The sequence below is a fragment of the Microcaecilia unicolor genome, chromosome 12 (assembly GCF_901765095.1).
Source record: "Microcaecilia unicolor chromosome 12, aMicUni1.1, whole genome shotgun sequence".
NCBI lineage: Eukaryota > Metazoa > Chordata > Amphibia > Gymnophiona > Siphonopidae > Microcaecilia > Microcaecilia unicolor.
Window position 1 is genome coordinate 75,025,624 of NC_044042.1, and position 12,491 is coordinate 75,038,114.

Genomic DNA, 12,491 nt, shown 5'->3' on the forward strand with positions numbered 1-12,491 from the left:
TGAAATCAAAAAGTTGAAAGCAATAGGTCTGTCTGTTTCCCTTCCCATTCAAAACAAAGCAAGCAAACCTATGAGCTGCTGCATCCATGTTGTCATTCTTTGTTGGTAGCATTTTTTATTTAATCTCACTTATATTTTCAAACATGCTGGCTTGTGCAGCATACGGATGTACACAGAGGAAGTATAATAACGGAATAACTTTTCATAGGTAGAGTAGTAATATGTTAAAATCGTAATCAGTGTGTCATTTGGAGAGGCTGGTTATAGGGACACCTTAGCACTGTTATATTTGTGCAGAGAAGAATATGGAGACCTGTGTAGCTGGGGGGGGGGGGGGGCAGAGACCTGTGTAGCCAGGGGGCAGAGATAGGTGTGGCTGGGGTGCGGAGACTTGTGTGGCCGAGGGGGGGGGGGGTTGCAAAACAATTGCTAGGACACAAAGGGTGCTGTGAACGGAAAAGATTTTGGGAATCACTAGTCTACAGTAAATATTTTGGAATTAAAAGCTTTGTCATGGAACAAAAATACAGCACCCTGCTCAGATCCAGTGAAATGAACCACTCTTATTCGTTTCCTTTGCATCAGGCACGGTGGTACCACCGCAGGCCACGCTCGTCTTCGATGTTCTCCTGGTGGACATCCACAACCCCAATGACGGGATCACCGTGGACAGGCAGGAAGTCCCAGCAGCATGCCGGCGCACCGCAGTGACTGGGGACTTTATACGTTACCACTACAATGGCTCCTTGATGGATGGCATCCTCTTTGACTCCAGGTGCCCAGGGTGGTTCGGTGGCATTTGCTCTCACATCCTGATTCTCAGGAGGTGGATTGTACAATGCAGAGAGGAGATTTATGGGGGGCACAAGAATGCTGATTTTCAGATTTATCTTTAGAAAAGAGCTTAAAGGGCAGCAGCTGTAAATTTAGTAGGAACATCTAACTTGGTTAAAGGTGGCAAGGATGATAGAGCCCAAGATGGCAATGGGTACGTCCACTGTGCACCAGAAACTGGTTCTAGATCTCTTAAGTCTACAGATAATTTGATAAGGTTCACTGAACTCCAAAATTCTAGATAGGGTTACATGCAAACATAGAATAGGGCAGATGCCAAAAAATCAAAGTTATTGGGTCACCTGGGTTTAGCTCCATAGACTGGCTGGGGCCAGGGAGATGGGGCTCAGAGTAACCCTAAGGATGTGGCATGTGAGAAAGGGATGGGCACCAATATTTCAAAATGATGGGGGGGGGGGGGGGGGTGCCAAGCAAATTACCCCTTCCTGGACACAATGAAGGAGCTTGCTCAGTAGAGCTGGACCTTATAGTGAAAGGGAAACAGGATACTGGGCTTGATGGACTTGTGGTACTCCTTGCCTCTCCCCGCCACCTCTTCACATTTCTGGAATGAGAGCCCCAGTCTCCAACAATGATATTCTGTAGAAAAAAAGGGGGGGGGGGAGGGTATGCGATTGCGAATGCAGCTGGGAAGGAGGAATAAATAACTTACTTCAATATTTGTTGTCTTCTCTTAGTTACTCCCGGAACCAGACGTACAACACATATATTGGCCTGGGTTACATCATCCCTGGCATGGACCAGGGTCTGCAGGGTGTCTGCATTGGGGAAAGGAGAAGGATTACTATCCCCCCTCACCTGGGCTACGGGGAGAATGGGGCAGGTAGGTGCTATGCCCTCACCTGGGAAGAATATTGGTACTACACTAGTGAAAACTATTGTTTGTTTATGTGTTATTTTGTTTTTTTTGCATGTAGGGATCCAGGGTGTCTCCTACCCATGGCAGAAAGGTGTGGGGTTGAAACCTGAGTAGTATCAGCCTATATAGAAGATTAAATTCTGGTTGCTGCTCCAGTCTCTCCTCTTCCCCACCTCCTGCTCACAAGCACCCAGGTCATCAATGCACAGCTAAGCTAGTCCTGAAGGGTCTAAGCTACATTTTTACCAAATGCAAATGAGTGCAAGAAATACTACTACTACTTATCATAATTTATAGCACTCTGGAAAAATCTTAGAAACAATGTCTCACTCTAGATCCTAATTCACAGTCCAATCTAATTATTAGGCACAGCAAACAATAATAGATGTAATCAGAGACAACGAATCATGCTAACCCAAAAATGATGGAAAAGGGTCTAGGTTTAACCAAGATAGTGCACACTCACCTAATCCTGAAATTAGGATACCTAACAACCTAGGCACTAAGGAGATAACAGTTCAGACCTTACAGATGGTATCACTCACGAACACTGGATCTGGAATCGGCGCAGACACTCGATGGTGGTAGATCAGGAACACCAGTACATGAGGGATCAGGAACTCAGGCAGCAGGTGGACTCCCCAGCCGGGAAGTCTCAGGCAGCGATGCCACAGATTAACTCGGGTGGCAGGGCTCGGAGCCAGCTGTTACCGAATGATAACAGCATGTGCCAGCTAAACTGATAACAGCTTCAAGAAAGGAGTCTTTATACCCAGTTAGCTGGTAATTTGACCACCTGAAGTCCTTTTAGTGACGTCTATGCTGATAACAATATAACAAAAGTTGTTATTGTTCACGCTGTTTTACTTTTTATCAGACTGGATGGCTTCCTTATGCATCTTGAGGCCTTTGCACAGTACCAAGCCTCTGCATTAAGTCTGATAATGGTCAGGTCTGTAACCAGTTTATATTGCAGGCCTCATGTAGGGTTTTAGCCCTACACACCATCACCACAGCCACCAGGAAGCTGGGTGCTTGAGCCCCTCCCACTATTGGTTCATATCCACTGTGAAAGTGACGGATGCACCCAGTTCACATACAGAACTGGCATCTATTGCCCTCACATTATATTTATGTTTATCTAATATATTATTTACTGCTGTTCTTAGAAAAACTTATGGTATATAACATCCTTACAGCTGGGCACAAAAGGTACCAGGAGGTAGGCATGCCCAAGGTCACTTGTCAGAAATCTTACCAATTCAGCATTCTTGGCTCTCAGCACTAAATCGCCTACTCTCCCTTGCCCCAGCTACCAAAACTTAATGCTCTTATATTCTTCCCAGGGAGTAAAATTCCTGGCTCTGCTGTCCTTGTATTTGATGTCCACGTCATTGACTTCCACAACCCCAGTGACCCAGTGGAGATTGAGGTCACCCACAAACCACAGGATTGCAACAGAACCAGCAAGGCAGGAGATTTTGTGAGGTATCATTACAACTGCTCTCTGCTGGATGGGACCCCGATCTTCTCCTCGTAAGTGCAGCCTCTGACACTTCTGCCATTCTGGAGTGGGGGAGGGGAGGGAGAGGGGGACAGAGCTGGCAATATGGGGGAATGGAAATAGAAAGGTATCTTCTTAAACAAGTGAATTAGGTGAATTTTTGGTATTATCTGTTTCTGTTTTAAGCCATGATAATGAAAACCTCCAGCAAACAACCCTTGGGCTGGACAAAGTGATTGAGGGACTGAACACAGGGCTTCTGAACATGTGCCTAGGGGAGAGGCGGGTGCTGATTGTGCCACCGCACCTGGGGCACGGGGAGAATGGAGGTAAGGGTCCTTCCGCTGGGCACATTGTCCTTCATAGGCTTCAACTTTTCAAAATGATTGTGGGTGCTAACAGCAGAAATGACACCTCTCTGGACATAATGAAGGAGCTTGCTTAATATTGGGGGTGCTAGGCACCTTCTGCACCCCAGAGCGTTCACTGATGCACAAGCTGCTGATTGCTATCTGTTTCCAGCCTCTGGTTCATGATCTCCTGAGAGACAAGCATGCAGTCCAGGGTTGCCAGGTGGAAAATTTTTTTCCAGCCCGATGGAGCCCAAAAAACAGCCCAAAACCCGCCCAAACACAAACCCCGCCCCTGACACCCCCGCCCCCGCTGTCATCAACCCCGCCCCCGCCTCCCACGTCATCGGCCCCGCCTCCACGTCATCGGCCCCGCCTCCCACGTCATCGGCCCCGCCTCCCACGTCACTAACCCCGCCCAAAACGTCATTAACCCCACCCAAAAACGTCACTAACCCTGCCCCCCCGCGGCCGAAAAAACCGCCCTGAAGGCCAAAAACAGCCCAAAAAACCGCAACCCGCCGCGGGCAAAAATTTCCCGCGGCGGGTCGCGGAAAACCGCCCAATTGGGCGGTAAAACCGCCCACCTGGCAACACTGATGCAGTCTCTCAATCACCAGAGACAATGTAGAGAGACTTTCCCCCCTGCAAACCTAACACTTTTCCGCCCTCTAGTGGCGCAACCTGGGAATGGATGCAGTTTGAACTTTTCACTCCCGAACCCAAATGTACCTGCACAACAGGAGTTCTCAACCTAGGTTTTCAGGATACCCACAATGAATATGCATGAGATAAATTTGCATGCACCATCGCCATTATATGCAGATCTATCTCGTGCATCTTCCTTGGGTGGGTATTCTGAACAGCTGACTAGCTGAGGACTGGGTTGAGAAGTCCTGCTCTATGGCAATGCTTCCTATTGCTACTCTTCCTTCTCTCTCCTGTCTCCAGGCAAAGGGGTGCCCAGCAGTGCAGTGCTGAAATTCGAGGTGGAGCTGCTCCACATGGAAGAAGGGGTCCCTGACGGATACATGTTTATATGGCTAACGGATGCACCGGAAAATCTGTTTGAAGCAATGGACTTAGATAAAGATGGGAGCGTCCCACCTGAGGAGGTCAGTGCGTCTGGAGCATTGGGGGGGGGGGGAGGTCAGTGCTTCTTAGCTCCTGGGGGTGCTGGGAGCAGCCGCATGGCTGTCAGCTTCACCGGGTCCTTGCCGCGGAATAGGAAGTAACATCAGCTGGAGCAGGGAACCGGCGGCTCCAACAGCTGCGGTATGCCACTGAGAGGGAGGATTTCCTGTCCAAATTCAAGAATTGGCCACCCTTCTGGCTGGGATATGGGGGGGGGGGGGGTCCTCAAACATACCATATGACCATCAGTTGTCTTTCCTCCCTCACCTTCACTTCTGCGGCAGGGTTCTCAACTCAGTCTTCGGGGTGCACCTACCAATTGGGTTTTTGGGATAACAACGACTATGCATGACATAGATTTGCATGCACTGCTTCCTTGGTATGTAAATTCTATCATGTAGCCATGGGAGCCCCTTGGGGATCTGAGCCCCCCCCCCCCCCCCCCAATCTGGGTTCAGGGTCTCCCTCCCCCCCCCCCCCCCCCCCAAAGCCCACCAGGAGAATCTTTCCTGTAGCGATATTTGCCACAGCGTTGCCTGCCCTGCTTTCACCTTCCCCATGCGCATATTCATTTTTAGTGAAATTGAGCATAGTAACATATAGTAGATGACGGCAGAAAAAGACCTGCATGGTCCATCCAGTCTGCCCAACAAGATAAACTCATATGTGGTACTTTTTGTGTATACCCTACCTTGATTTGTACCTGTCCTCTTCAGGGCACAGACCGTATAAGTCTGCCCAGCACTATCCCCGCCTCCCACCACCGGCTCTGCCACCCAATCTCGGCTAAGCATGTGTGAGCTTCCTGAATGCTCAATTTCATTAAAAACGAGCGTATGCGCCAGGGTGGAAAAGCAGGGCAGGCAGCGCAGTGGCAAATATTGCCACAGGAAAGTTTCTGCTGGTGGAGCTTGGGGACCCCTCCGCTCCATGGATAAATCCTACTTATCTGTTCCCTTCTCCACTACTGCCAACTCCAGACTTCGCGCCTTCTGTCTCGCTGTACCCTACGCCTGGAATAAACTTCCTGAGCCCCTACATCTTGCCCCATCCTTGGCCACCTTTAAATCTAGACTGAAAGCCCACCTCTTTAACATTGCTTTTGACTCGTAACCACTTGCCTCCACCTACCCTCCTCTCTTCCTTCCCGTTCACATTAATTGATTTGATTTGCTTACTTTATTTATTTTTTTGTCTATTAGATTGTAAGCTCTTTGAGCAGGGACTGTCTTTCTTCTATGTTTGTGCAGCGCTGCGTACGCCTTGTAGCGCTATAGAAAAGCTAAATAGTAGTAGTAGTATGTGGGTTTATGGTGGGGGTCAAGAGTGGCATGGAGGCAGGGTAAAATGTGCCACCGTTTGGCCTCATGCCCCCTCCCAGATCAAGGTCTGGCTATGCCTCTGTGGCTATCTGGAAAATCCCAATAGGCTGTGTATGTCCCAAGGACTGTATTAAGCTACTCTACAGCAGTGTTTCCCAAGTCCGGGCCTAGAGTACCCTTTGCCAGTCAGGTTTTCAGGCTATCCACAATGAATATGCACAAAAGAGATTTGCATATAATGGAGGCAGTGTATACAATCAAGTTCATGCATATTCATTGTGGATATTCTGAAAACCTGGCTGGCAAGGGCTACTCCAGGATTGGACTTGGGAAACACTGCTCTACAGCACTCCAGGCTTGTTACAAAGAGCAGGGTTTCTCAACCCAGTCCTCAGGGCACACCTAGCTGGTCGGGATTTCAGGATAGCCACAATGACTAGGCACTGCCTCCTTGGTATGTAAATCTGTCTCGTGCATAGTCATTGTGGATATCCTGAAAACCTGGACCAGCTAGGTGTTCTCTGAGGACTGAGTTGAGAACCCTGCCCTAGACTACTTGAGCACTGCACCCACTCCATCCTTCTTAGCACAGTTCAATTACACTTCCCTGACCGGGAGCTCAGGAATTACAGAGAAGGTAACATGGGGTCAAAGAGTGAGGCTGCCATCTTGATCCAGGTGGGCAGGACAGGGTTGACCCAGTCTTGTAGCTCCCCATTGCAGTCCCTAAGGAAAGCAAGACTATAAGTCCCTGCATGCACTGTGGTAAACCCAAGTCAGTGGTGAGCTGGAGCAGGCTCTCACAGGCTCGCAAGAGCCGGTTGTTAAGTTGTTAAGAATTTTGGGAGGCGGTTGTTAAAGTAGGGCCCTCCATGGCTACTTTAACAACTGGCTCCCAAAATGTGGGCTTGGGCCCCCTGCTGAATTCTCTTTTACTTTGCTGGTGGGGATGCTGAGCCCTGCCAGCCAAGTAAATAGACTACTGCTGCTCCCTGCTCCTTGTTTCCAGCTCTGGGCAGCAGGTTGGGACTTCTGATCATGTGAGAGAAGTTCCAGCATGCTGCTCAGAGCAAGACTTTGGGAGTGGTGGCAGTCCATTTATTGGCTGCCAGCAAAGGTATGCCTAGCGTGCCCTTACGAAGGGAGGGAGGAGAGAGAGGCAAGTGTTGCTCCCCCATCCCACCCCCGGCCCTTCCAACTGCAGAGCTGGCTACGTCCGGAGAAAGAGCCTGTTGTTAAAAATTTACCAGCACACCCCTGACCCAAGTCCATGCGGGCAATGGGTTAAACTCAGCACTGGAGCAACCCTGTCCTGCAAATCTGAATCCAGTTGGCAGCCTAATCAAAGTGGACAAAGCAGCAGATTCTTCTAAGTGTAACTAAACCAGTTTTCACTGGCAGTGGCAGCCACTTGTTACCTGCGGTTTGGCACAGTAGCAACAGCTGAGTTTAGAGCAGTCGCTTCACTAACCTGAGTGTAGTGCTGGGAGTTCTCAACCCAGTCCTTGGGACCCACCTAGCCAGTCAGGTTTTCAGGATATTCAAAACGCCACTGCTTCCAGTAGTGGTAGGGCGAAGGGGTTAGGATTGGATGGCCAGCTCTCTTACGGGAGGACGGGGTGGCGACTGGCCGGGAAGGACCCATAGGATGCTGGTTTTGGTTGGCCTCTAGTTAAACGCTCACGTCACAATAACAGAATACGCAGAAGGCAAAGTTATGGTCTGAGGTACATGTGTACAGATACTAGAGAATAGAAATGGAAGGGGTTTGCTCGAGACTGCTGGAGAACAATTTAAATGCACTACCTCCACTGTAAGCACATTTATCTCATGCATATTCATTGAGGGTATTCTGAAAACCTGACTGGCTAGGTGTGTACCGAGGACTGGGTTGAGAACCCCTGCTGTAGTGCATGCTCTGATGGCCCCTAACCACCCTCTTGTAATTTGCCCAAAGTGCCAACTTGATGGCTCCCTTTGCCTGAGATTCAGAAGTCTGGTGCGATCCTGTATTTTTCTTTTCTTCCCTTTTGTGCTGTAGTTCTCTACTTTCATCCTGGCCCAAGTTGCTGAGGCGAAGGGCCGCCTCATGCCAGGAGTCGACCAGAATAAGCTGATGCAGGACATGTTCAGCAACCAGGACAGGAACCAGGATGGAAAAATCACCTCTGAAGAGCTGAAGCTGAAAACGGATGAAGATAAAGAACGTGTGCACGAGGAGCTCTAAGGTGGAGCACTGCTTCTGGGCACCTGAATATTGAAAGCCCCTGAAAGGAGCACTGCCTTCCAGATGCCTGATCCCCTCCCCCCCCCCTCCAAGAACTCTGTCTTCCAGGCACCTGAACTTCTACTGCCATACTTCCCAGTTGTGTTCTGGTGACCCCCAGAACTGGTCAGGTTTTCAGAATATCTGCAATATAGTGTGCGACTTATGCAAATTAGCTAAAGGGAGTATGCATAAGATATCTTGAAAAGATGCCTTGTTGAGGGGGGGGGGGGGGGGGACACAGCCTTGCTCAGTAAGTCCTGTTCTACCTTCCCTGTCTTAGATCCTACACCGAGCTGAACGGGAAGCTACACACAATAGCTCAGGGACCCTCTGCTTATCAACCCTGTTCACCTCAATGTAAAAACACACAATCTTTGCAGATGTGGAGGTTGGCTGAACTTGGTAGGGCAGTTGTAGTGCTTGGGAGGAGTGCTTCGCATGGCCAGGGAAGAAAGAGCAAGCTCCTCATTTGGAACAGAGGGAAATTTTCTGGCCATAGATTGCCAGATCTAGCTCCTTATTAACCCCTGCCAAGCCTGCTTTTCAAGGTAACCAAATCCATACAGTTCTTAATTTGACCTTTTTCATGTGGGTTTCCCTCTGGATGTAAAATCCATGTTGGATATTAACTGTTATAAGAGTGGAAAGTCTCCTTAAGTGGTCTAAAAGTCAGCAAAGGTAACTCTATGTAGAGATATTAGACACAGCCATTAAATTACTAAATCAATTTGTAACAAAATTCAAATCCAAACTTCACTTTATATTCCAACCATACAAAACTTTATTCATTATCATCCAAACACATTCTTATATTTATAGCTTCCTGCTTTGTATTCTTCAGTTTGTAACTTCATACTTTAAAATATCTTCTCATTTCAGTTGAAAACACTTGCATCTCTTTATACACCAAATTTCTTAAAGTGCAATAAACGGACACCTTCACCACCTACATGCAGCATGTTTTGCCAATCGCTGCTTCAGGGTGTGGTCTGAATTCTAACTCTAGCCCTTGCTCTCAGTGGAATGCAGGCCAATGGCTAAGAGCTAGGCCTCTTAAAATCAAAAATTATCTCTGACACAAAATACATTTCACTGCAGCAAATGCTGAAGTGAGTTCTCAGAAAGCTGGCAAGGGAGGGTGGTGGTGGTCTGCTCTGTCAACAATGATGGGACTGGCACCTGCGAGAAGTCATGAGCGAAGATGTTTTGGCTAATGGAAGATAGCAGTGGGTCAGATGCAAGTAGGATGAGAACACCCAAGAGGGGGGCTAGAGGAAGGCTTGGGAACATGTTAAGTCATTCTTATCAACTGATAAGGGCCAAAGAGTTCTGGTGAGAAAGCTAGGTTCCACTGGAATGGAGTCAGAAGGATATAAAAAGGGCAGTCTGAAGGGCATCAGATCAGAAGGCTGGGGAAAAGGCTAGAGAGAGAGAGGACGTGTCAAAGTGCTGTTCCACTATGTGAATGCCTGGTTGCCTGTACTGCCTTTGGGTAAGATACTGATGCTAATAAACTATATTATTATATCTACTGACTATTGGGCTTCTTTCTAATTATGGAGCTTGCTACTGCCCAGACGATGTAAAACAGTCATGAGCAGATACAAGGTGAGAGTAATTAAGTATTTAGAGGGAACATGCAATCCTTTTCAGGATAGTAGAAAGCCCATGGCTTCCACTGCCCAAACTGTTCTGGCAGTAACCAATTATATTCATTCTGTATGTAGCTAAAGTGGAGACAGTGCTATGTACAGAGTTAGAATTCAGACCACACCCTGAAGCAACAATTGGCAAAACATGCCAAATGTAGGTGGTGGTGTGTTTATTGCACTTTAAGAAATTTGGTGTATAAAGACACACAAGTGTTTTCAACTGAAATGAGACGATATTTTAAAGTATGAAGTATACAAACTGAAGAATACAAAGCAGGAAGCTATAATATACGAATGTGTTTGGATGATAATGAATAAAGTTTCAGATGGTTGGAATATTGAAGTTTGGATTTGAATTTTGTTACAAATTGATTGAATAATTTAATGGCTGGGTCTAATATTATCTATACATAAGAGTGGAAAGTAGCAACTCATCCCACTGCTTAAAGTTGCAGACCTTACTTTCCTAGACAGAAGGTGTCTTGAGGCCATTATGTTACTATAGTTAGACATAGAGGTTGACTGAATTTCCATTTCACTACTGAAAGTGACCTGAAGTCTGGATTCAGGTTTTGGCTGAAACTGTCTACTCCTCTGTGATCACTTTCTAGCACTGCCACTCCTTCCCTTCCCCCCCCCCCCCCCCCCCCCCCCCCCAAAAAAAAGAAGAAGAGGATGGGTTCTTCCAGATCCACTGGCCATCTGACCCTAACCCCTCTGTTCTCCCACCACAGGCTTACCTCTAAACGGCCTGGTGGCGAGTGGCTTCTAGGCAAGAGCTATTACCAGTTGCTCTTTTCCCTCAAGCCATTAGAGCAGAAAACCTCTGCACAGTGAAGGTTGGCCTGGTGAGGCCTTCTAGACAGTGGCATACCAAGGATAGGGCGATCCGCCCCCACTGCAGGGAGCAGCAGTGCGGCTGTTGGCTTTGCCAGTTTCCTGCTTCCTCTGACTTAACTTCCTGTTCCTGGGCAGGGAGCTGACAGCCACATGAATGCTCCCTGCACTCCCAGGTGGTGATGGGGGGGGGGGGGGGGGGCACAGCAGCAATCTGCCCCAAGTGGCAGCCAACACAGGAACACCATTGTTTCCAGTAGTGGTAGGGTGAAGGGGTTAGGATTGGGTGGCCAGCTCTCTCACGGGAGGGAGGGGTGGCGACTGGGCAGGAAGGACCCATAGGATGCCGGTTTCGGTTGGCCTCTAGTTAAACGCTCACGTAACAATAACAGAATACTCAGAAGGCAAAGTTATGGGCTGAGGTACATGTGCACAGATACTAGAGAATAGAAATGGAAGGGGTTTGCCTGAGACTGCTGGAGTGAGGCTTATATGATCATTGACCTGTATTCCAAAAGCCAAGGCATGAACACATGTTGAACTTTGTACTCCATTTCTCATACACAGGAAAGGGGATGGGATTTGATATACTGCCTTTGTGAAAAAGGGTTCATTTTACCTAGCCAATTGGAGCATGGGAGGTGCCATTCATCACTTAAAGTGCCTTAAAAGAGGGATTGGTGTGTTTCACATCCTGGCTCTGCATGCCAGCATGTGTTTATTCTAACAGCTGGGCACACATCAGATTACATTCACTGGCCATCTCTAAGAACTTGATTCAGAGACTCCAGCAGAAGACTTTAGAAATAAAACTGCACAAGTGGCATAAACAATTAAATATAATTTTTCATAGTTAATAAAAATATGGGGCATTTGAAAGTGGTTAGGTTGTGTGTTAAGAAGTTTGGGCATTTCTTAAATACCCATTTTTCACATGTATTCCTAAAGAGTCTCCCATGCTGTTATTTATGAGGAAAACATAATAAATGTGATGTCCAATATTTATTTTTCTTCCAGTTTTAAAAAGTTTGTTTTCTTTAATTCATTCAGTTGGACAGAACCTGTTCCTGCTGAGATCAGGCATCTCAAGGGGTATTGGTAACTAACGTTCTGGCAACCCTTCTCCCCCCACAATGCCCAATACACTGGTTCATAAACCTGTCCTAGGGCTCCCCAGCTAGTCAGGTTTTCAGAATATCCACCATGAATCGTCATGAGAGATATTTATATGCACTGCCTCTACTGCCTGTAAATTTCTCTCATGAGTATTAATTGTGGCTAACCTTGAAAACCTGACTAGCTGGGGAGTCCTAGGTTTTAGGAAGCACTGGTCCAGTGGCTGCAGTGGTCAGTTCAGCATCCTGCACTGATGACAAACAGGTGATTATTTTAGAACCCCTATTCGTGTTCTGGACATCTGAAAATCAGCACTATGGCTGGCCCCACTGGCAGGTCCAAAATCCCATTCCTCCCCACTTTAGATTGGGCATCCCGGTGGTTCTAGGGCACAGCAGTCCTATACTGCTGCCCAGGATGGTGCCAAATTCAAATATGGCACCCCTGCCTTCCAGCACTGATAGAAGGCAAAGACACCAGGATCAAAGATGGGTGACAGGCTGGAGCATTAGGAACATCTCATGTGCAGTGAACAAAACCTCTAGGCACTTACATTTATTTATTTTTTTAATTGAAAGAAGTCTTTATTCAAT

General features: G+C 47.6%; 1 protein-coding gene across 1 annotated transcript in view; it reads left to right on the plus strand.

Moving 5' to 3' along the window:
* Positions 1-10,588, plus strand: part of FKBP10 (FKBP prolyl isomerase 10) — a 29,000-nt gene extending 18,412 nt beyond the window's left edge. The window contains exons 5-10 of the mRNA XM_030220619.1: positions 586-775; positions 1,533-1,678; positions 3,061-3,250; positions 3,405-3,547; positions 4,520-4,683; positions 8,066-10,588. Of these exons, the coding sequence (XP_030076479.1) occupies positions 586-775; positions 1,533-1,678; positions 3,061-3,250; positions 3,405-3,547; positions 4,520-4,683; positions 8,066-8,251 (1,019 nt within the window). The 3' untranslated portion in view covers positions 8,252-10,588. The remainder of the gene's footprint in view (positions 1-585; positions 776-1,532; positions 1,679-3,060; positions 3,251-3,404; positions 3,548-4,519; positions 4,684-8,065) is intronic.
* The last annotated feature ends 1,903 nt before the right edge of the window (positions 10,589-12,491 follow it).